The sequence below is a fragment of the Grammomys surdaster genome, unplaced genomic scaffold (genome assembly GCF_004785775.1).
Source record: "Grammomys surdaster isolate TR1022 unplaced genomic scaffold, NIH_TR_1.0 318, whole genome shotgun sequence".
Taxonomy (NCBI): Eukaryota; Metazoa; Chordata; class Mammalia; order Rodentia; family Muridae; genus Grammomys; species Grammomys surdaster.
Window position 1 is genome coordinate 559951 of NW_021604737.1, and position 24576 is coordinate 584526.

General features: G+C 45.9%; 1 protein-coding gene across 1 annotated transcript in view; it reads left to right on the top strand.

The window, feature by feature from the left end:
• Ddx11 (DEAD/H-box helicase 11) overlaps positions 1-16588 on the top strand; it is a 29633-nt gene extending 13045 nt beyond the window's left edge. Inside the window, exons 7-27 of the mRNA XM_028777975.1 lie at positions 730-837; positions 2290-2377; positions 2766-2971; positions 4568-4720; positions 5552-5598; positions 5952-6031; positions 6874-6918; positions 7033-7100; positions 10064-10102; positions 10304-10424; positions 10528-10650; positions 11053-11165; positions 12362-12434; positions 12687-12790; positions 13349-13498; positions 13726-13794; positions 13908-14008; positions 14709-14793; positions 15077-15155; positions 15304-15458; positions 15532-16588. Coding sequence (XP_028633808.1) covers positions 730-837; positions 2290-2377; positions 2766-2971; positions 4568-4720; positions 5552-5598; positions 5952-6031; positions 6874-6918; positions 7033-7100; positions 10064-10102; positions 10304-10424; positions 10528-10650; positions 11053-11165; positions 12362-12434; positions 12687-12790; positions 13349-13498; positions 13726-13794; positions 13908-14008; positions 14709-14793; positions 15077-15155; positions 15304-15458; positions 15532-15567 — 2043 coding nt within the window. The 3' untranslated portion in view covers positions 15568-16588. The remainder of the gene's footprint in view (positions 1-729; positions 838-2289; positions 2378-2765; positions 2972-4567; positions 4721-5551; positions 5599-5951; positions 6032-6873; positions 6919-7032; positions 7101-10063; positions 10103-10303; positions 10425-10527; positions 10651-11052; positions 11166-12361; positions 12435-12686; positions 12791-13348; positions 13499-13725; positions 13795-13907; positions 14009-14708; positions 14794-15076; positions 15156-15303; positions 15459-15531) is intronic.
• Positions 16589-24576: the final 7988 nt, after the last annotated feature.

Here is a 24576-nt window from a genome sequence, read left to right on the forward strand (position 1 = left end):
GAGCTCCTAGCTTCTGAGATGTGTGCTTCCCAAATACAGAGCATGGCATCTTGTTGCTCTCTTGACTGTCTGGACCTCTTCTATATGTGGAAGACAGCCATACTGTGCCAAGGACCCACAGGGTTTCCCTCTGCAGTGGGCAGTGGTGAGGGCAAGGTAGGAGCAAGCAAGTGTTGAGTCCTTATTCTTGGACTCTCATGGTGTGTTTCTCTTCTTGCTTGTGTTTCACATACATGGAGTATAGTGAGTTACGTGTGCCATGACATCTTTTGTTCAAAGTCCATTGTTTTATCTGAGATGTATCTTTTCTGTGCACAGTGGGTGTCCTTGTGCTCTGCTTTCCTGTCTTACTCTGCTGAATCCTAGAGCAGCCAAAATGTGTACCTCAGGCTCCAACCTTTCCTTTCAGGGCATGTGTAGAGAATAACCATTCACCCATCCTCTTCAGAGAGTTAAGGATCATTGCCATATAATCAGCCCTGTGGGGAAACCCACTTTTCTAGGGTCTCCTAGGTCTCCTAGCCTAGGACATGAGGCTGAGTTTAAATTGTGGGAGACTTGGATCCTAGGCACTGCTGGGCCCTCATCAGGTGTAACCAGACCTGAGCTGACTTTCTGTCATCTCAGGAGTTTGCATTTGTAACCACCCTTTTTCCTCCTGCAGTATCTCAGGCCAATATGGGCTAGTAAGACTCCCCTCTTTGAATCCCTTTACTTTCTTCTGATCAGATTTATTACTGTAGTCGGACACACTCACAGTTGGCCCAGTTTGTGCGTGAAGTACTGAAGAGCCCTTTTGGCAAGGAAACCCGGCTAGTCTCCCTTGGCTCTAGGCAGGTAAGCAAAAGGTGTTCTTGTCCAGACAGATTCCTCCTTTTGTGTCTAATCTCTTGGCCTAGGCATAGACAGATGTTGGTGAAGGCAAGCTGGGCACAGGAGCAGCGCTCCTCTGTTGGCCGATTATTCTTTAGAAGGTGAGGGAGACACAGACTAGGCCATGGGTCCTTCTTTTATCCTTCAGCCAGCATCATTTCTATTCTTTTTATCTTTAAAGACACTGTCAGTGTTCACTATCAAAGATGTTCAGCTGAACTAAGAAATGCTGAGAGTGGGAGAAGTAGTCTTCCTCAGGAAGAGCACACCATTGCTTATCTAAGACCAGATAGATGATCAGTCCTGACAACATACTACAAGTCATATTATATAGACTGAGCAGGTTGTAATTAGGAAGATAACATGTATGCACATATACATATATGGATACATATGCCAATGAAAAAAAGAGGCCATGAATTTGAAAGACAGCAAGGAGTGTTTGGAAGGAAGAGAGGGAAGGAGAAAAAGAAATGCAATTTCAATCTCAAAAATATAAAATAACGAATAAAAATACTGTACTCCTGTGATTTCTGTTTTTCTCATCCAGGCCCAGAGACTACAACAAAGGACAGTATATTTTATTCAATAAATTGCAGAGGTTTCCTGAAAACAAACAAACAAACAAACAAAACAAACCTCACAGAAAACTCACCCTTGATTGGGAAAGAAACAGAATAGCAGCACATAAAACACTTTCATATAAGTCGATGTGGTAGCACATGCCTTTAATTCCAGCACATGGGATACAGGGAGGCAGGTGAATCTTTTGAGTTTGAGGCTAGCCTGGTCTACAGTGAGACCCTTTCTCAAAACAACAACAACAAAACCCCAAAACTAACTAATCAAACAAAATCCTAAAATGTTATATACAATGGACTGCAAAGAAGCTTGCTTCAAAAAAATATAAACTTGGGCTGGAGAGATGGCCCAGTGGGTAAGAACACTGGCTGCTTTGCTATTCTAGAGGACCTAGGTTCAATTTCTAGCATCTACATGGCAGCACACAACCACCTATAACTCTAGTTCCAGGGCATCTGCTGCTTTCTTCTGGCCTCTTGGTGCATGTACTAGATATGCACATGGTGCACAGTCAGACATGCAGACAGAATACCCCACACACATAAAAAGTAATCACCACTGACAGATACAAAACAGTGGGTTATCATGCTTGAAGAGAACAGGTTCAGTCTCAGAAGAGGTGATGAATTTTGTGTGATATAGCTTAGGCACAAACTAAAATTTCTTTCTGGAAGGAAGTAGAGCAGTTTAGTGTTCAGATTTTATATTAATGGTCTATTCTGTAAGCAAGGGTCAAGATGAGGCAATTATTTAGAGTTGACTGAGGGTAAGCTTGGTGGTAGAGGTTTACCCAATGTAAATGAAAGCTACTGCTTTCCCTCTTCTGCCTTATAGACCCTTTGTGTGAATGAAGATGTAAAAAACCTGGGTTCTGTGCAGCTTATGAATGACCGCTGTGTGGACATGCAAAGAAGTAAACACGGTATGTATAGGGACCCTGTCTGGTGAGATGTGCTGGACAACATGGAAGTGGCAGAAATGTGGTGGGGTCTGAACAGGGCCATGAAGTGACCACTGTGCCAACCAGAAAGAGTGGCTAAGCAGGCCCTGGTTTTACCTCAAGCCCCTCCTTGGGCAAGAGTGTTCATGCTTCCTGGGTTAGGGTCAGGGACCTGGCTTAGACATGTTTGTGCCATCTATTTTTGGAGAGCATAAAGTAAAAATCCCAGAGTATTCTGATGAGTCTACAGTAAGCAGCAATTATCCACCCAAATGAACGAATGTGTTTCTACATCATTGAACCTCCTCCTGACCCCAGATGTAGCTGAGCCCCTTCCTGTTCTTGCTTTCCTCCATCTGTACCACCACAGAAAAGAACAGAACTGGGGAAGACAAGCCAAAGAGAAGGAGACAGAAGATCCAGACCTCTTGCCCCTTCTACAATCATGAGCAGATGGAGCTTCTCCGGGATGAGGTTCTGCTGGAGGTGAAGGACATGGAGCAACTTGTGGCCCTTGGGAAGGAGGCCCGGGCTTGCCCCTATTATGGAAGCCGCTTTGCCATCCCCGCAGCCCAGGTGAGTGTGCTGGGGAAGTGGGAAGTAGTCCATGTGTAAACGGGGTTTACAAAACAAGGCTTTCCTCATCCCTCTTCATTAGAGCAGGATGTTCCTACGTGGATTAGCATGACAACTGGTCTGCATCTCATTTTCATGGCACAAAGCTGTCTTATCCAGCGCATAGAGTTTGAAGAGGCCAGGGATTCCAGAGAACTTTGGGTGAGAGGCCAGTTAGCATTATTGAGTGTTCAGCCCATAGAAATCCAAGAAGTGTGTTGTTCATCCAAAGGAACCACACTGAAAGAGTGTTGGGTAGGAGCTGAGCCCAGAACTCGAAAATAACCAAATGGCCTTTCAGGTGGACTGCTGATGTACCCACCTTCCAGCTCATGGCAATAGTTTCTTGGTTAGACCTCCCTTACCTTTGTACAGAGAGGAAAGCTGATTTTCTTTGACAGCCACCTGCTGTTCACTGTGGATGTAGCATTTCATGCTATCTTGCTTCTTCCTTGAAACTCACTCAACAAGAGATCTGTGTCATCCAGGAGACTTAAATGGATTTCAAGAGAGTAGTCTTGGTAATCATATTGCTCAGTGCAGTGCTCACTCATGGATGTCCCTGCTGTGTGTAGGTGACAAACTGCGGGACTCTTCCTTGTCTCCAGATGTCTGAGTGAGGTAGTGCTGTCACCATATAGAAGACCTGAGATTGGTGTGTTCTTGACATATGAAAGCTATTTTTACCTCATTTTCCTTTATAACAGCCCACCAAAGTAGCTCTATTTCTACATGAGAACACTGGGGCTCAGACAGATGATTTTCTTTTCTCTCACTGTCTTAAATGACGGTACTCATATTGGCATCTGGTTTTCATACTGTCAGTATCTTTGTGTGTGTGTGTGTGTGTGTGTGTGTGTGTGTGTGTGTGTGTGCACAAGCCAGAGAACAACTTTGGATGTGGCAAAGCTACCTGGCAAGTGAGACTGTCTGTGCATCCCTGCTGCTGCAATCTCAAGTGGTACTTCCACTCCTCTCCTTTCCCCCCATGGGTTTGTGGCTCAAATTTAGCTCCTGCTTTTAAGGAAAACACTTCACCAACTGAGTGATCTCCCTCACTTATTTGTTGCAAAAAATCTTCATAGCAACGTATACTTACAAATTTGATTTTGTTTTCATCCCTCATTGCCATGGTTTGTCAGATTCACTTAGCTGATGAAAAACCCAGGGGCCACTTAAATGAGACTTTGCCAGTCACAGAGCTGAGATAGTAGCCCTAGGGCCAGAGGCTATGGTTGCTTTCTGCTGCTTGGTGATTGTCAGTGTGTTGAAGAACTTTGGAGCCTGAGGGTTCAGTTCACTTCCAGGGACTCCAGCCATCCCCCTTCCCAGTTCCTCATAATTGATATCCCATGGAAAACATGTGAAAGAAGGGCTGTTGGAACAGGCAGAATACTGAGCTGTGGCTTGAATCCCCCTCGCCCATCCGCAAGGTCTGAGTAAGAAATTAAACAGTGCCATTAGAACTTCAGTGGCCTGGATAGTTTATTGCAGGATAAGCCTTCTGCTCTGTGAAGACAGGTTTCTTCACTATCCAACCATCACCTTTCCCTACAGCTAGTGGTGCTACCCTACCCAATGTTGCTGCATGCAGCCACACGACAGGCTGCTGGAATCAGGCTGCAAGGTCAGGTGGTCATTATTGATGAGGCGCACAACCTGATTGACACCATCACCAACATCCACAGCACAGAGGTCAACGGTTCCCAGGTGGGTCAGCCTCTCCAGTTTTGGGCAGAGTGACATAGGTCATTCCTTTAAATGCCTGGATCAATAATTCTTCTGGATGTGGGGTTTGGTAGAGGGTGAACTGAACTGAAACCCTGTCTTCTCTTGATCATTTGTAAGAGTGAAGTTCTTGGGAGCCAGCTTGAAGAAGGTGACTGCTTTTGTCTTCAGCTCTCCTTCATCCAGGGTGCTGCTCACTAGTTCTCTGTTAGTAGGGTGGTGGCATCAGAGACCAGTAGTCTCAGTATTGCTTTTTATCATTAGTGATACTGCTTTGGGGGCCTTTAATGGAGGAATGCTCAGGGCCTCTTCAGACTCCTGTTTAATTTCCTCTGGTATGTGTCAAGCATTGAAAGGGGTTCTTTGTGCCTCATGTTTTTCTCTTGAGGTAGGGGTTCCCTGCTTAATTTTGGGAGCTTCAGGATTCATGGAGGGCAGAGTTGTATGTCTTATGCCCACACTGCACAAATTGAGGTGAGCTAGGGTATGACCACTGGCTTCTGATGGTGAAGCCTATGTGATATCAGCCACCTTGAAGCTCAGTCTTGGAGTATAAGTCATCTCCCAGCTCAGTTCTCCTGTGAGATTTAGGACCTTAGGCTTTGGTCTCTTCCCTTGTGCTCTCAGCTCCACAGCCTGTCTGTACATGTTTTTTTTTTTTTTTTTTTTTTTTTTTGGCTTTGTCTGTTACTATCCAGATGCCCATAACCTTGATGGCACCCATATGTCTTAGGCTGGCATTTCCTAGATCTCTACAGAGATCCTCTTAACCATATCCTGGGAAGCCTTCATGCTGTTCTGTTTTCTTTCCAGCTCTGCCAGGCCCATTCCCAGTTGCTCCAGTACATGGAAAGATATGGGTAAGAAACTACCCAAGGCAAAAGGTCTACCCAGGCTCTACCCAGGCTCAGCTTCAGTGGCTTCCACATTAGCCTGCTAGAGCACAAATGGAGGTTACTGCTAGTGCCAAAGTCTTAGAGGAATGGGTTGAATTGGTCTGTCCTGGTATGTGCTGTCTACATCCTAGACACTTTGGGATAGAGCAGCAGGTGCTGAAAACCTTGGTCTAGCCACCCTTTTTATCTGCTGGAGGGAAGGTTAGTTTGTAGCTCATAGCCCAGTGTGTCATACCCTAGGCAGAAAGGCCCAGTGGCATCAGGTGGAGGGAGTTACTGGAGAATGCTACCACTCTGCTCTATTGCTTCTTCCTCAGAAAGCGTTTAAAGGCCAAGAACTTGATGTACATCAAGCAGATCCTATACTTGCTGGAGAAGTTTGTGACTGTTTTGGGAGGTAGGTGTACCATCCCCTGGCTCACCCCTAATCTGCCAATTGTGTTGGTCTTGTTCTTGAGTGCCAGTGAGGACACTTGGGTGTCTTATGCTTTTAAGCACTGTTTTGGTCATTCCTTAGGGTGTCCTTGTTTCTATCTTAAGTTGAGATGTTTGACCTTAGCTTTTTCACTTTAAGAAACCCGACAGTACAGTTATGATAATCATATAGTGTACAGCAAGACATGATGTTGTGTGGCGTAGTTACAGCCATATGGTGTACTGGCTCTGACACACTGACAGAAGAGAAGTCCAGGAGCTTTAAACTTCAATCACAGAGGGAAAACTAAAGCTCAAGGTGGGCCTGCCTGTCACTCCTGAGACTGGAGGCTGTTGACTGCAGTATCCAGGTTTCTTTGGCTCTTCTGGCTGGGACTGTTTCATTGTATGTCAGTGGCTTTAAAGGCTTCTGTAGAGCTCGATTTCCAGAAAGTTGGTGGAGGCTTTTCTAGCAAGCTGTTGTCCCACATTAGTACTTTCCACTTCCTTTTCTGCCTGTGCCACAGCTCTCCATCTTCTGGCAGATCTTGTTTTTCTCCCTTGTCCTGCTCAGCGACAGTGGGAACACTGTTCTGATCCTGTCTCTTCTCTGGCCTTGGGTTCCATTTGAAGTGTGTGAGTCAGACCTACAAAGCTCCTGTAACCTCCTGTCTTTTTAGTGTATCCTTTGTTTGCTATAAATGCCCCAAACAGATGTCTCTTGAAACATTAATATTCCTTGTAGTTCATGAAGCTAGGACAAAGTTATAACTCAGAAGTGGGCAGAGAGCTGCCACCATGACCCATTGGAATTTCCTTTTTTAGGTAACGTTAAGCAAAATCCTAGTACACAGAGCCTGCCTCAGACAGGTGAGGAGGTTGCTGTCAAGGGTGGGAGGTGGTGTGAGCCACCCAGAGCTTTACTCCAGAACTAAGCTGAGGACTTGGTAAGGTATAAAACCAGCATCCTTTGTCTGCTCACAGGGTCTGAGCTGAAGAGCATCAATGACTTTCTCTTTCAGAGCCAGGTGGACAACATCAACCTCTTCAAGGTAAAGGTCTATTCTGATTTAAGCACCTTTCAGATTTACTTAAGGCTCTGAAAGGAGAGGTAGGGGAGGAGGTCAACTGTTGTGTACTTACCTGTTGTATTTTGCCTCTAGCCACCTAATCAAGTAGACATAGTAGTAATATGTAAATCATTGTCCTTGAGTAGTTCAACATCCAAGGATCTAAATCAGGATCCTTGGCAGTTACCAGGTCTTTAAAGTGGACAGCAGCAGCCAAATGGTTGTGCCAGGGCTTGTATACCACTTTGGGGTTATGTGTTGTGGGGTTTGGTAAGGGAGGTTGCTCTTTGCATCCCTTGGCATAAACACAGCCTCTTCATTCCTATCCTTTTCTGTTCTGCCAGTCCTTCTCCAGGGAATTCTATAATCCATGGTGTACTATGTGAGCGTGGCTAGGACCACCTAGCCGGTCTTCATGCTGGAGCCTTGGGTGGGATGGCATGTGCAGACCTTTGTCTGCCTTCTGTTAGCCTTTGAAATCTGGTGCTCCCACAGGTGTTAGGTCGCTAAGTCACTAAACCACAACCTAGTGCGTCTAAATTAAGCCTCCATGGATATTGTCCCTTTGTTCTGAGCACTCTGCCAGGACATACTATGGCCACTTAAGAACAGGAAAACTGCTGGGCAGTGGTGATGCATGCCTTTAATTCCAGCTCTCAGGAGGCTGAAGCAGGTGGATCTCTGTGTTTCAGGTCAGCATGGTCTATAGCCAGGGCTACACAGAGAAACCTTGAAACAAAACAAACAAAAGATCAGGAAAACAGGTTCAGAATAGTTGTTATGGAGGATGACGGGCCCAAGCTACACACAGGTGAATCAAGGGTGGCTGGATGGGGCCAGTGTTGAAAGCCAGCTAGACCCACCCTAGATCTTACTCCCTCATTGCTTGCCTTCTAGTTTTCAAATCAGGGTCCCTTTGAATAACATTTGGTCATCGTCACTGCTGTGATCCATTGGTCATCTTTGGTACCTTTCTCCCCTTTTGTTCAGCTCTGAACAGTTGTCATTCCCTGTGGTTCTTGGTTACCACAGCTATGACCCTTGTGGCAGGCTTCTTTCTCCAGCTTGCCTCAAACCTCTCCGTTTCACTTTGTAAAGGCTGACTGAAGCATTCTTGACCAGATGCCAGTCTTTGTAGCAGTCTGTCTAATTCCCACAGACCCTCATGCTACATTGCAAGCTGAGATGAGGCACCAACCTCTACATACTGAGCACAACAGGGAGACTACATCTGGACCTTCCCTGGGACAGGCTCATCTTCTTTCTGCTCTGATTGGACTTCTTTGTTTTCGTTTTTGTTTTTTGTTGTATTGTTTTTTGACATTTCAAGGTAGGGTTTCACTATCTAGCCCTGGTCATCCTGGAATTCAGTCTGTAGATTAGGCTGGCCTGGAATGGTTTTGATTTTTTTGTTTGTTTATCTTTGGTTTTTTAAAGATTCTTCTTTTTAATGTGTATGCCAGCTCACATTCTTGTTTTGAATTCAGGTGTGCCTATGCCACAGTGTGTGTCAGGCAAGAGAACAATTTTCCCATGTTAGTCTTTGCTTTCTACCCTGTTTGAGATAGGGTCTCTTGATTGCTTATCCACTGTGTGTGCCAGGCAAGCTGGTTCACAGGCTTCTGGGGCGTTTCTTGTGTCTGCATCCCATTTGTCAGTAAGAGCATTGTGGTTATTGACACTCAGTGCTAACTGACTCTGGCTTTTATGTGTTCTCTGAGTATTCCAGCTCAGGTTTTTGTGCTTGTGTGGTGAGCTTGTGGGCCATCTTCATCACCCTTGGAATTGTTTTTAACTTAACTCTTCTTCAAGGCCCAGTCTGCATATGGGCACTTGGAAAGAAGCAGCATGCAGTTAGTGCCTTTTTTAAAAAAAATGTATTTGGGTGTTTTGCCTGCATGTATGCCTGAGCACCACATGTACTCAGAAAGTAGACCAGTAAGATTTCTTGTAGGGTTGTGGGTCCCGGGTCTGCTCTGTCACAGGGCATGGCAGCTTGGGGAGACAGAACATGGGAAGTTCAACTGTGTTTTTTTTTTTCATCCTGCTCCAGGAGCATGCTGGGCTGTGGGAAAGCACAGTTTAAAACCCAGGACAGATGGAGCTGGTTTGGGAGTCTGATGGCTTTTAAAGAGGCTGGGGCTGTCTGGTTCTCAGGCTCTTAGATATCCAGGCCCCACTGGGAGCTAAGGAAGAGCTGAGAACGTCTAGCCTGGGGCTGGGGGCTGGAGGTGGGGAGGGGAGCTCAGGTTGGTCCCACAGGGAGAGTCCTTAGCTTGACAGCGGTTGGCAGGCTTGGTGGTGGTTGTGGCTGGGAGCTCAGAGAGGCCTTCTATGAGAGATAAGACAGCAGCCCCATGGCTCCCCATGATGGATCCCGATGAAAAGAGACAGTCTGTGGTTCCAAATCATTTATTGCCATGGTGGAAAGTGGCTGCGTAAAACCATACCCCACTTCTCAGGGAGACCTTTTGCAGGGAGGAATGTCTGGGAAGGGAAGCTTATTGGCTATGTCCTCTAGTCCTAAATGTACCTCATTAGCATAGAGATCTCTGTCTTGGGCCTAAGTGACCACAGGTCATGTCTCTTTTCCTGTTGACTTGGTCTGAGGTGTTAGGGCTACCTGTGGAGAAGCTTGGGGTGTTGCCTTTATGTGACTGATAGCCACAAATCTATGGAGGGCTTCGGCTAGTGACAGGGGCCTGGTGTCCTGGAGCAGTCAAAGTTCCTACCATCTCTTCAGGGTCTCCAGGGCTTCAAAGCCTTTAGCTCAACCAAGAACCAGCCTACCTGTCATGGTCCACTGCCTCACCCTTTCTTATGTGGCTTTGGGTTCCTCTGAGGTGGCAGTGAGCCATATTCCTTCAGTGGTATGGGGTGGCCGTCTCATAGAGTTTAGCCCACTGTGTGCTTCCTTCTTAAAATGGCCCGTGCTCATTCTGCAGGTGCAGCGGTACTTGGAGAAGAGCATGCTCAGCAGGAAGGTACCTTCCCATTGTTTTTTGGCAAGGAGCCAGAGTACCTGTGCTTGCCTTACTCTGCTGCCTGAGGGTTCTAGGTTTCTGATTCCATTGTCCGAATTGTGGAGTGATTCCTGGCTTGGGAGGAAATGGGCTGTGGGCTGGCTTGAGTGTCTTATTCAGAGTTTCTTCTCATTTTTGTCTGTTTTCTTGTCCCTGACACAGCTCTTTGGCTTCACAGAATGTTTTGGAGTTGTTCTTCCATCCCTCTCAGACTCTCAGGAAAACCGAGGTCTGGGTGGCTTCCAGCAGTTCCTGAAGAGCCTGCAGTCAGGGACTACTGAGGGTGAGCTAGGAGGGTGAGCGACGAGAGGCAAACACAGGCCCTTTGAGAGAACATGCTCTTGATATAAGGAAGGCCTTCTTTCCCATACTACCCTCTTCTGCAGACTCCCTGGAGGAGGGCCAGGCTGTAGCCCTGCGGCCTGCCTCTCCACTGATGCACATTGAGGCCTTCCTGGCAGCTCTCACCACAGCCAACCAGGATGGCAGGGTTATTGTGAACCGCCAAGGTAATTCACTGCTTGTAGCCAAGGGGCCTAGTTTGAAAGGGCTCTATCATTCTGCCTGATTCTGTATGTGAAGGAACCACATGTCTCCTAGGCTAGAGCCGCCAATGGACCTGGAGACTGGGTTTCAGAGGTGCTGAGTTATCTCAGGCAAGGTTCCTATAGACCTAGAATCTCACGGTTGTGGTTAGATGGGATTGGACTTTATCTTTGTTCTATTGTCTGAGGGTTATGTGACACTGGCCAGACTATCTTTGCATCAGAGTTTTCATATAGTCTGTGGTACCAAAGGCAAGTGAAATGCTTTCTTTTAAAGGGAGAATGGTAGCTCACTGGCTTCCATAGATCATCTGGGTTTCTTATGCTTAATCAGCTCTATCCCTTTGTCATTTGTCTATCTTTCAGGCAGTGTGGGTCAGAGCAGCCTTAAATTCTTACTCTTGAACCCAGCTGTGCACTTTGCCCAGGTGGTGAAGGAATGCCGAGCAGTGGTCATTGCAGGTGGCACCATGCAGCCGGTAAGGTACCAGGGAAGGATACACATCAGTCTCTCTTCTCTGTCCCCTAGGCCCCTAAACACAAATGGGCCAGCGCATGCAGGCTCAGCAGTGCCTATTAGTGCGTTTCACTGCCCCTGCCTTTTAGGCTGGTAGGGTGGTAGCCTGTGGCTCTTTTATGTCTGCAGCCCCTGGAGCTGGCTTCTCTGAGAAAAAGCCCAGTCAGTCTCGGTAGTGAGTTCTTTCTGCCTTTGTGTGATCCACTCACTAGGGGCTCACATCATTAAAGAAAATTGGCGCTGGGAGGTGGTGGCACACGCCTTTAATCCCAGCACTTGGGAGGCAGAGGCAGGTGGATTTCTGAGTTCGAGAACAGCCTGGTCTACAGAGTGAGTTCCAGGACAGCCAGGGCTACACAGAGAAACCCTGTCTCGAAAAAAACAAAAAAAAAGAAAAAAGAAAAAAAAAAAGAAAATTGGCTTTCCTCCTTGCAGCAGTTGTCAGAGTCTAGTAGTTCCTCAATTAGTGATGGGATTTTGTCCCCACAATCCCATCTCCATGCTGGGGTTCTGTCTGTCTTGAGTTTGTTCTGGATTCCATCTGTCACTGTCACCTGCCCTTGTGTGTCCTGAAACATTTCCTTGATGTTATCTTCCACCCCTGGCTCTTATAATCTGCCTTCCCCTCTTCCTGAAGATCCCTAAGTCTTGACTGTCATTCTGTTGGGATAAGGCAGGAATCTTAACATGGTTTTGATTTTCATTTCTCATGGCTAGTAAGAGTGAGCATTTCTTCACACGTTTATTGGCCATTTCTTTTTCCTGTGTTGAGAACTGTTCCTTTTGTTACTCCATTTCCTGATTGTGTTGTTTAATTTGTTTCATTTTTTGAGTTCTTTGTGTATTGTAGGTAGTGATTGATTGATTGTTGATTGAGTGATTGAGTAATTGTTGATTGTTGACTGAGTGATTGTTGATTTGAACATATAGAAAGGGCTTGATGTTTCCGTTGCTGCTCTTTCTTGTTTCCGTTGCTGCTTTTTCTTAAGTTTTCTGTCGACACTGGATACCGGTTGTTTTCTTTGAGCTTGGGTCATTGGCTGTTCCTTCTTTCTTGTTGACTGGGCTTGCCTCCTGTCACAGACTTCTCTTACATTCACTGCAAGAGCACACAACCCCAAGCGCAGAGGTCACAGGCCCTGATGTTATCTGCTGCAGGTGTCTGACTTTCGGGAGCAGCTGCTGGCATGTTGTGGAGTAGAAGCTGCGCGAGTGGTGGAGTTTTCCTGTGGTAAGCAACTGTGTGGAGGTTAGAATGGGCAAAGGCAGTGGACGCCATTGCATTGGCACCTTAGTGGGCTTGCTCACCAGCACACTTCCCCAGATTCAGGTTCTTCACTTTGCTCACCACATTGTTTACACTAGCTGTGTCAGTGCAGAGAGGAGCTAAGTGCATTTCAAATTTTTGTTCCTAGTTGGAGAAATGATTTGAGAAACTGCCCTACCTGGACACTAGTTTTCAGCCTTCCTTTGGTATCACCAGGTCACGTGATCCCTCCAGACAACATCTTGCCCCTTATTATATGCAGTGGGCCCTCTAACCAGCAGCTGGAATTCACCTACCAGAGAAGAGAGCTGCCTCAGATGGTTAGTGCCAGCCCACTTCCTAACTGTCCTCTCTGGCATGTGACCAGGTAGAAAATACTACCAGCGTTGGCATGGAGATGGATGGTTACATCTGGGGCACGAGTGGAGTAATTTTTTTTTTTTAGATATTTATCAAGGAAGATCTTAGCTGCCTTCCTCACTGTTGCTAAATGCTTTCTAAAGAGCTCCTATCATCCCATGAGGTGGGAGAAGGCTGACCAGTTTGGGGGTTCTTGCTCCTTGCCTCTATCCTGGGAAGGGTGAATTTCTGGGGCACAACTCCTGTGGCATCTCAGTGCCAATTTGTTCCACTTGGTGTCCCTCATGAAATAGGGACATAGGGAGATCTCAGTAGCATACCAAGAGTCTTGTTTTTCTTCTCTGGGGTACCAGTGATGGGATGTGGCATAAATGCAAGGCGTCACCACACGCCCCAGTTGGGCATGTCTTTAAAAGTAGTGAGCACATTGCATGATACCAAAGGGGAGCTGCTTGGCTTCCATCCTGTGTGGCTGTGGCTGTGGGACCTACTCTAGGCTAGCTGTTTGCTTTCTGCAGATGGAGGAGACAGGCCGCATTCTCTGTAACTTGTGCAACGTGGTCCCTGGAGGGGTGGTATGCTTCCTCCCTTCCTATGAGTACTTGCGCCAGGTACATGCTCATTGGGACAAGACTGGCCTGCTGGCACGTTTGTCTGTCAAGAAAAAGGTGAGTGCCCCTTAGCTTGTTTATGAGGACATTGCTACTTGTAGCTCTTCCTTGGGTCCCTCAACCTTGTTAACTTGGCATCTACCAAGTTGAGGCTTGGGACACAAGCCACAGGAATTCTCTGTAGCTTGACTACATGTTCCATCCACATGCTTCAAAACCCAGACTGGGCTCAAGAATCAGTCTTTTGAAGCCTTTTGCTAGGAGGCCTTGTCTTCTCTCCTTAGATATTTCAAGAGCCCAAGAGAGCGAGCCAGGTAGAACAGGTGTTGATGGCGTATTCCAAGTGCATTACGGTGAGAGATGGAAGTCAGGCTGGGTCCAGAGACTACCAGTATCTGGCAGCTGGGAACAGTTGTGTGATTCATAGATTTGGCTCAGGAACACTGGTGTGATTCTCCCCTGACAGAGCTGCAGTCACTCAGAAGGCCATCTGACAGGGGCCTTGCTTCTCTCTGTGGTTGGAGGGAAGATGAGTGAAGGGATCAACTTCTCTGACGACCTGGGCCGGTAGGTGTGGTGTCCTTTTGTCTGCTGGGACTGGGGGCACTGGGCCCTAACTGCTAAGGCATGCTGTAGGGTCAGTACCCATATGGCCTGCTTGGGGTCTGTAGGCTGTGGGTGGATTATTTGAAATCACTGTCTGTCTGTCTGTCTGTCTGTCTGTCTGTCTAGACCAGAGAAGTAGGCAGCCATGACTTGCTTAGGATCCTAGTCTTCTGCCTGGGTTGGATCTCTGAGCTAAAACAACCTTTCCAAGTGGGGAGAACCAGAGGTATTATAAAAGTGGTAGGAGGGATGGGACATGGCTTAGTGAGTGAGGATGGATGCTCAGAAGGTAAGAGGACACAACAACAAATCAACATAAAACACACATAAAATCAACAACACACACATAAAAGCCTGCATGGTTGTATTTACCAGTAAGCACTATGTGTCATAGATGTCAGGCCCCTGGATAGTTTTGCTCATGAACCCTAGGATTGTGTGAGCTTCAGATTTAGTGAAAAACCACGTCTCAGAGAATAAGGTGAAGAATGTCAGAGGACAACACCTGACATCTTCCTCTGGCCTCCATACTTATGTGTATAGGCACATACACTATAAAAGGCCCATGAAATCAGACGTAACTCCTTCCAAGTATCAGTTGATCCCGTGTCAGTGATAGCTGCATGCTGGCTTGATGACTTATGCCATATGACTCATACAGGTGTGTGGTGATGGTGGGGATGCCATACCCCAACATTAAGTCTCCAGAGCTACAAGAGAAGATGGCCTACTTGGATCAGACCCTTGTGAGTACCTGTAGTGTTTCAGAGGGTTTAAGGAAGGAAGCTGTGTGCCACCCCCTAGGACTGGATGACAAGGCTCTGCAGCAAGACCTCCTGTTGTACAAATGATTGCTTTCCTCCCTAGAGGTTTTGGAGTATACCTCTAGCCCACTTGATCTTCTCTATTGCATGAACTATAGCACAAGCTGTTGGCTCAGACTCATGAAACCTGACCTTGCTCCAAAGCCTGGACTACATGGCAGGTAAAAGTAGATTTCTGATCTTTCCTTTTCTGTTTTCTTTTCAGCCTAGAACAAAAGGTCAGCCCCCTCCGGGGACGGTATTGATAGAGAATCTGTGTATGAAGGCTATAAACCAATCCATAGGTAAGTGTGGGGCTGCTGCTGGGGGCAGATGGATGATTGAGGCAGGAGGGATGTTAGTACTGTATTGTCCATTTGAGGAGTCCGTGAAGGAGGAGACCCCAATGCACATGCAGTATTGGTGAGTTAAACAACTTATGCATCTACCCAGGCAGGGCCATTAGGCACCAGAGGGATTTTGCCAGCATTGTGCTCCTGGATCACCGGTATGCCCGCCCTTCTATCTTGGCGAAGCTGCCATCCTGGATACGAGACCGAGTGGAGGTCAAAGCCACCTTTGGGCCTGCTTTTGCTGCTATGCGGAAGGTTGGTTTTCTCCTTGTGCCCCAGACCTCCCTGTCTTGAAATGGCGCTTCTCACAGCCTTTTTCTCTCTGCAGTTTCATCGAGAGAAGGCACACCCATGTCTGGTATAAGCTTCTCTTTATTCTTCCTGCTTGACCTGGCCTTTGTATTTGGCCTAAGAAGGTCTAAACCATATGTAGACTGCTAAGTCTACACCAGCCTTCCAGACACAGTGGGCTTTTCTTGGCCTTGGACTCTCATCTCAGGCACAGATGTCCCTATTTCAAGCTTTATTACCTGGCCCACTCCAGAATGACGCACATATCATCTGTGCATCTGTGCAGAAGAAAGTTTGAGAAAAAAATGAGGACATACTTAATACTGAGAGAGCTGACATAAACTTTGACTTTTCTGAAGGACCTTCACAAAGACTTTGACCCTAGCCATATACCTTTCTGTGCCCCACAATTTTTTCTCCTTATGCTTTTCCCCATAAAGTAAGAGGCATTGATCCTGTCCATGGCTGTTCAGGCCTCTGTGCTCAGAACAACATCTACCTGAAGACATGGCATTGGGCAAAAGTGTCTCTGTGTTTTTCATTTTCTTCTGTTGTATCATGAGGGAGCCCCAGTTAAGAGTCCAGCTCCTTCATGTTCCACTGTGGCTGTCCCTTATGTGAGCTTCAGCAAACTCAGGAGCAGTGCCCTTGCCATTTAGGCAATACACTAGTTGCATACTGTTTGCAAACTGAGAAGCCATAGAAGAGGCAGAGGAGAGAATGAAGGCTTGTCTTTCACAGTTCTTGTGCAGCTTGCAGCTCAAAATAGTTCCATCCTTGAATCTTCCCAGATTGAAATGGTAAGGCCCTCACACCTGGGGGATAGACCGGCCTCCTATAGGGAGGCAGGGAAAGATTTTGTCACTAGGGTAGGACTTTAGCATGTGCTGAGTGAAGTGCAGCTAGAAGTCCTTGTCTACTGATCTCACCTAGAGAATCTCACTTGTAAACCTTGAAGGATTGCCACTGGAAATCTACTCATCTGTTATCTGCTCTCTGAAATGGCAATGTTCCCAGGCTTACATCATAGGAATATTACGTGTCATGCCTGATTAAAAGAACAATTGAACCTACATAAACTTTATGATCAAGTATGAGGATCCTCCTAAATGCAGTTGACAATATCATGGTAATAGATATTACTCTGGAGACAGCATGCAGTATCAGCTATATAAAAGAGCATTGGGGAGATGCAATGGGAGGAATAATTGATTCACGTGATCAAAGGGGGCAGCAGGCTGTAGAATGAAGAGACCCAGAGACCTTATTTGTTTAGTGACCTCCATCAAGCCACTTAAAGTGTTATTCACCTATTAAAATGTTTGCTCTGTTTCCCTTAAGAGCTGAGATACATTGTAGAACTCAAATCATTGAGAACTCTTCTTTTAATGTAAAAGCCAGGGTATGTGTCTGAGTATATGTCCATACTAAAACATAGAAGTCATAGTTCCCAGCTCAGCCCTAAACACACATCCACTCCATGTCCATGTCACCCCTCCCTCCCACTGATCACCCAAGTGCCAGGAGGCAGCATTTCAGTGCAGGACTCCTCCCCTAATCTTCAGTCTGTAACCCAGCCCTTCTTCCTGAAGTATCTCTATGTACTCCTCTATGGAAGCTCAACCTGGACCCAGGTTAAAAGGATTCTCAGCAGCTGATCTCACAACTCTTGTGCTCTGGCCCTAAGTATAGTGGAATATCTGACCTGGGTATTTTCCTATATGCATGCAAGGAGCCCCTGCCATTCTACCCTTGCCAGACAGCTGGTGACTTCTCATGTCTAGAGAGGGTTATCTGTAGGACAAATCTGGGCTGCTTAGCTGAGGCCTGTCAGCTTTTCCAAGCTCTCATGTTCCCAGTGATATGTGAAGAGTCACTTAGAATTCCTCCAAGGTGTTTCTAGAGAGCAGAGGAACCCCAGTGAATTTATGAAGTCTATGGTTCACTTAAACAGGATCATCTGGATGTTGGAGTTGATAAGGAGAAACAATGCACAGCTGCAGAATGGGGATCCCAAGCAAAGGAAAGAACTCTTGACCACCAAAGTGCAGAAGAGCTCAGCATAGTGCAGTGCAGGCTGGGTGCTCTGAGAGGCAGCAGTCTGGCAAAGTTTCTGTTACTGCCATGAAATAGGGAATTGAGCTCAGAGACCTGAATCCAAAAACAACTTGCTATAGGAGGCAGGAACAAAACAATGTGTGACTTGGGAGACCAGGTTCACAGGCAGGAGAACCTGGAGACATTCTAGGCCCATTTTTTCCTCAGAGAGGGAGGGATGGATGAGTGAAGGGGGAGAATGGATGAATGAATGAATGAATGAATGAATGAAAATGAATTGGTTGTATTGTACATATGATGAACCTGAGGTCTCATCCTAAGTCAGTGCTTTCTTCTTGCTTCAAGGGCACTGCACTCTCCCATTTATCAGAACCACTTTTTGAAAGTTACAGAAGCTTCAAAAGTCTTTCCATTTCTTCTTCTGCAAAGAGGAAACATCCTTGCTTGATAGTTACCTGTCCTGAGGACAGTGGAACTCATGATGAGGCACCTATGTCTCATCAGGGGCGACAAACTCTCATCAGGTTGCACATTTAAGGCAACAGCCAATTTCCCAAACTCCACATTCCAGACAAATGATTTAACATAGCTAAAATCTTCATGGGCTCTAAGAATCTTGAAGCATAGAGTTACATAAAGCCAGGACTGTGTATCTTGTTAAAACAGCAGACACAGCAAAGGGTTGCTTTAAGAGCTTTGCCAGCTAGAAGACATTGGGTAAATATTAGCAACATATTGCTTGCAGGCGATGTGTAGGTATGGTAGCATGCTGCTGCAGAAAGCTGACTAACATCAAGGAGCCATGGAAAACCCCAGGATACCTCTTTTGCTCTCCACCATACTCTTGTACTTTCCTGGCGTATGCTGGCAAGAGAGCAGATGAGAAATGAGCTCCTCAGCCAGTAGACATGTCACGACTCCTTGCATTTCCTCTCTGCTTACATGAGGTCCTAAGTCTAAACCTTGCCCTGTATACACTCAGAGGTTATTGTTCTTAGCTTATGTGTCAAGTGGGACACCATCAGCACGTGACACTCATGATGTAAGGACTTGCAAAGTTCTACCAAATGAGGTATATGAGAGGAGGACTGGATACCTGGGCACAAGACTTCTGAACCTGGAGTCCACAGATACATAAGTTTCACAGTCACAGGCCTGTTACCAAGAGCTTCAGCAGCAGGCGGCTTCTCTGATGTTGGACTCTCTTATCTCCTGAGTTTTTCAGGCTCTCTGTATTCAGAAATGCCTGAAGAGATTTTGATCCTTGTACTTTGCTCCTGCGCATAGATGCTTTTCAAGTACTTCCTAAGGATGTGATCCATCCTTTTATTGACAAGGCTACTTGGCTGCAATCAATTGCTAAGCTGGGGGCATGAGCAGGGCCAACAGTTCAGTGTCAGGAGGCTGAATATGGAGAACAAAGTGAAGGAGCTTGTATAATTTGAGAGAAGAATGGTTGTCTTGCAGAAGATGTGTTCCCAGCTCTCTCCTACCAGTCTTTGTACCTAGCAGACATCCTGGCAATCCATCCATGCATAAGAAACCCCTCATTGTTACACTTGTACCTCTAACCTGAAGTCTGAGCTTTTTGGCTGGCGCTTTCCTGTCAGAAGAATCAGAATCTCTCTGAAGTGTTAGCCAAGGAGACCTGCAAGAGCTGAAGGAGATAGAGACAGGGACTTGTGGGCTTTCTGCACTATGTCAGGCTTTTTTGGAATGAGTTAACTTGTGCCACACTGCCTGACCAGATGCATCCTAGATACCCTGTGGAAAGTCACAGGGTCCTAGCACTCAGAAGTTCTGGTGTTGGTTGCAGGCTCTTCTCCTGCACTGGCTGAACTGGGGAACAGCATGACACTCCAGGCTTTGTTCTCCTTCCTACAATGGGGCTAAGAATGGAAACATCCAGTCAGGGGTGTTTTCATGGAAACATCAAAAGTCTAATCACTTGTGGTCAGTCAATGACTGGGTAGCAGATGTGGAAGAGCTTCAAGAATGGAGTAAGTGAGCACAGAGACTGTGAAGATCCTGGGTACTCCCACGAGGGAGAGAGATACAACTACCCCTTCATAGACCATGTACATAGTTACAGAAAGCATCAACTGTCATGTCAACCTACAGAAGGCAAGCAAAGAGACCCACACATAGATCCTGCAGCTATTCCACCAAAAATTTGCCCCTGAAGACTCAAAAGCTCAAGGGCTGGAACAAATATGTAAACACATCCAGGGGTAAGGATGATAGCCAATGGTTCTTCCACCATAGCAGAAAAAAATGTCCAAAAGCTACTTTTGATGCATGCCTTCTCTCCTGTGCACAGCCCCAAACTCATACAGCAGAGATTACATTTTTATGTAACTCCCAAGTCCCAGTATCGTGGAAGGATCATGAAGAAATGGTGAGACAGTCCAGATATGCCACTGTCCAGAGATGTCCTCCCAGACCTGTACCTTGCCAAACACATAGGTGGGGTCCAAAAGCCCAATGGACTTAAGTCTTCCCTCTTTTGTGCAAATAGGGTGGCCAGCAACCCTTTTGAACACCTACTTAATAATCAAAGAGTTGCGATCATCTCAATTCATCTTGATAAAAGTTTTGTGGATGCTGCTTATTTCGGGCCAGTCATTGGCTATGCCAATGACTGATAGCTCCACTCTCCACCAGGATTGGTTTATGAGGGCCCAGAGGTGTCATAGCTATCTAAGGAAGTTTTGTTTTCTGGGACTTGAATTCTCAGTGTTATTTGGAGGGTTTATTCAGGATGAGTGGGGATATTCTCTGAAGGGTTTACATGACTTGGTGATACTAAAGACAGCTCAAAATGGTGGCACAGGTTGGTCTACAAAACAGCATCCATTGAGAACAATCCTAACTCATCAACCAACCTAGGAATAGTAACTCATAACACTGTACTGCACCTTTGACCACAACAAAGGTAGTCTAAGTTGAAAAGCTGTGAGGGTAGTGAGGAGCAAGCCAGCTAAGGATGTAGTTTCTATCCTGTGCTGTCTTCTACAGTAGCACATAATGGCTAAAGCATGTCCCATGATTCCAGACTGTGGGTACCTCTCCTTCCTCACTCTGCTCAGGTACCTTGAACTCGGGAAAAACTCACAACTCAGCATCTATTTAGGGCATAAGCCAGCAGACACCTCACATCAACATCATCCAGGCTTTGTATTGTCCCAGATTGTTGGGAAAGGCTGGTACTGCGAAGAAGAGCATGGTATAGGCCAAGAGGCAGGAAGCACACATGACAGATGGGAAGCTAAAAGCTTAAAGGATGACAAGAAAAGGATCATTTATGACATCTAGTGGTGGCAGCTGGGCTTACACGTTTCTGCAAATGCCAAAGGCTATTAGTAGATTTGTCTTTCAGCCCTGGGTACACATGAAACTTGAACGTGGAAACTTTGAATTCTGCATGGCCAGGTACGAGCCTAGCTTTTGAAAAGGACTATTTAGGCTTTTCGGTACCAAACAAGTTTTGCAAAGTTTAAGCACACTCTTGAGTATTATACATTTTAACACATCACTGGGATTTGATAGGATATTGCAGCTTACTACTATGTGTCTCTTGAAGCACTTCTGTCTCCTGTCTACGAGTTTCCTTCACAATTAAGCCCATAAATGAACTTTGTAAATGGTCTTTTCAACACCTTCTTGCAAGCATGTTGTTTTTAAATGGTAACTGCACATCAGACAAGATGAGGGAGATGATCTACCTGACAACCACCTGAGAAAAATGAGATAAGTCTGCTGGCTAAAAGCAGGATCATCATTGCTAGAAACCAGAAGGAAACATGGATAAGACACAACTGAGCAAATATCAGGAAGACAGAGCAAAAACTTAGTGATAAGATAATGTGTGGAGAGTGAAACAGGGGCTCTGGCTCATAGTAGCATTGATGCTTTTCCGAATATATCTTGTCTGTACAGCTTTAAGGTGATATTCATGAGCGTTCATGCATACCAAACAGAATAGTAAAAGCATGCACGGACGATAATAAAAGCTCATGTCTTTTCACTCGGCATCCTCCAAAGAAAATGCTAATAACCAGCCAGATTGAGTTCTCTAGAGACTGGGAAAGCTTAAAGGACATAGCTTTCTGGGAATCCAGAGAGGGTAGGGGGTTAGGCAGAAGGTGCAGGAAATAGAAGCACTTCTGCATCAGACTCCATTGGCCTGTAGCCCACTGGCTCCCTATGTTAAACTAGGAAGATTCTAGGATCTTCAGACAGCAGAAATAATCAGACAAGTGATCCATGGTTCCCTATTGGGCCAGAAGAAATAGGTTACCTTCTGATTGAACATGTTCATTTCCCAGCATGAGCAGTACTAAAACAACCTGTTACCTGTGGGAGAAGGAGACAAATTCTTGCCTAAGATTTAAAAAAATAGCACTCTGCTATGAGAGTATGGGCCAATGTCACTTTAGAGGAATCCCAATGTAATTGCTTCATGCCCCTAGAAGATATGGTGCTCACAAAGACTAGCTTGTAGTTGTGGCCTGCTCGTATATGGGTCTGCTTGGCTAAAACTCTCTGAGGATGCTCAATAGAGAATCTTTCCCCTCCGTTCTCCTTCCAAGTGTCAGCTCATCAGCTGGACTTTGGAGAATTAAAAGATGGATGAGTAGTTAGGAGGTGAGGTCTGGACCTGGTCAGGAAAGAATGGGGTGTTAGGTACTGTGTGCAGTGGATGGACTTGGTGCCTTGGCTTATCCCAAAATGCCAAGGACATGTTATGGGATGTGTGAAGACTTATAGCGGGAAGGTTCATCTTCAAATGTCGTTCCTAGATCTACTTTACAAAAAAAGCATACAAAAGGAAAAATATGCTTGCATGGCTCACAGCAAAGCCTGTGACAGGCCTAGCTGTGTAGTGAAGTGGGCTTACTAGAACTGTTAGGACACTGGACATGGCCATTTCATGTTACATAAAGGGAGAGATACAAGAGTTGGCTGACATCCAGACTGTGTGCCAAGGAGATGGCTGTGAGAATGACTGAAATGGGTGTGTCTGAGGGGGAAACTGTTACAAAGAAAGCCAGGAGGAAGGAGAGATCCTTGGTATGGATGTCTAGAAGGGCTTCAAATGTGGCCCTTTCCTGTGAGCCTTGATGGGTTTCTGTGATGTCAGAGCAGTCATCCTCAGCCTGACTTCCGCTTTCTCACAAGGACACAGTATATCACTTAGTCACAAACAGACATGGGTACATTGACCAAAACACAATAAATACCCTGTCCTTCTATATATCAGCAATTTAGATGCATTGTGTTGTGATTCAAGCAAGATTATTTAACTCATACCTGGATGGCATTGGAAAAAGATGTATGGGGAACATCTCTCACAACAGCTGCAGCTAGAGTGGTAGGACTAGTCATATGCAACCATATTTCCAACCTCACTTGCTTTAGGATGTGGTGTCATTAAAGCCTCTGCTCTAGGAGCAGAGACCTGAGACATCTTGGGAGAGTTTCCTTTTACATGATATAGATATTTCCCAATGCTTCTCCTGAGACCAGAACCCCAGGACGTCAGTTATACGTGGTATGATTGGCAGTACTGAGCTCCACTTTGTGGCCTCTCCCCTCATGGCTGTTTGGAATCCCAGTGTCTTAGTATCAGAACCTAGGTTTTCTAATGTGATCATCTAACCTGCATCTAAAAGATGAGATCCACGGTGAATTTCAGTCCTGTCTCTAAAGGGAGACTGAGGAAAGACCATTTGAAGGGTGATTTGAATCTTGGCTTTTGTATTTGTGGTGAGCCTATGAGTGTCTCATGTAATGAGTCATGCTAACTGCAACACCTTGACTCATCTTCTGGGAGGTAGGACTGAGCAGATTTGTTAGTGACCCCTAGAAGACAGAATTGTAAGTGTTAAGGGATAGACCTGGGACCCATTTCCTACTGTGGACTCACTGTCTACCTGGTTTTCATCATGGCAGAGGAACATTGCTCCTTGAACAGGTTGTTGGTTATTTCCAGAAGATGAAGATCCCACCGAGAAGGCAAGTTTTCCCCAGAGCATCAGTGGTCTAGCTCAGACTCTCTGATAAAGCCAGAGCTTGATCTTCACTCCTTTGACGCTTACTCCACCCTCCTCACTGAGTGGAGGACACTGGAACAGGCATTACCTTTGAAGAGATGTGGTATATTTAATGTGGAAGGTGGAGATGGAAGGCACAAGACCCAACATGGGTCAAGATCATGCAAGAAAACCCTGCCCCTTGCTTTCTGGACTCCAGCTTTCACAGAAGCATTTGTTGACATAGCCAAGATAAGTATTGAAAAGGTCCCAACACTGAATATGCCATGAAACTTGGACAGTGGAGCTGGAGCTCTCAGGCTCAGGAGCTACAGTGCGGTAGATCATGCTCTGAGCTTTAAGTTCATTCTCACTTCTGAGTCAGGATAGGGTTGCTGCTTTGGTTTGCTCAAAAAGTAAGAGCATCTTGTGTAAGGGTTCTGGGTATGCTAATGTGGGAAGCCATGTCCTAAAATATTACAGATTTACTGTCACAACCAAAGAAAATTCTGTCAAAATAAAGGTAGGCAGAAAGAACAAGGGCAGATGAAGTAGGATGCTAAGATTTTATAAAACCTAATGTTAGAGAACTAAACTGAGATGTTGAGGATCCCAAATCAACAACCAAGGCAAGTCTGTGGAGCAGATAAGATCTGGTTGTACTGACTGGCATCCAAGGAAGGAAAACAGCACATGTGTATGCCAAGGTCGAGGCTCTCACTTCCCAGACCAGTGTGGTACTTCTCTTGCATGTACTGACACTGCTTCAGATCCTTCAGGTGCTTCAACTACAGAAACTTTTCCAAGAATAGCCAATAGAGTTGAATTCCTGGATATTTCATCAACTTAGAGAAATGGCTCAATAGAGTTATCTGCTGACCTCCACAGGCTATGCAGAAAATATACCTCCCCACACATACACAATGAGAGAGAGAGAGAGAGAGAGAGAGAGAGAGAGAGAGAGAGAGAGAGAGAGAGAGAGAGAGAGA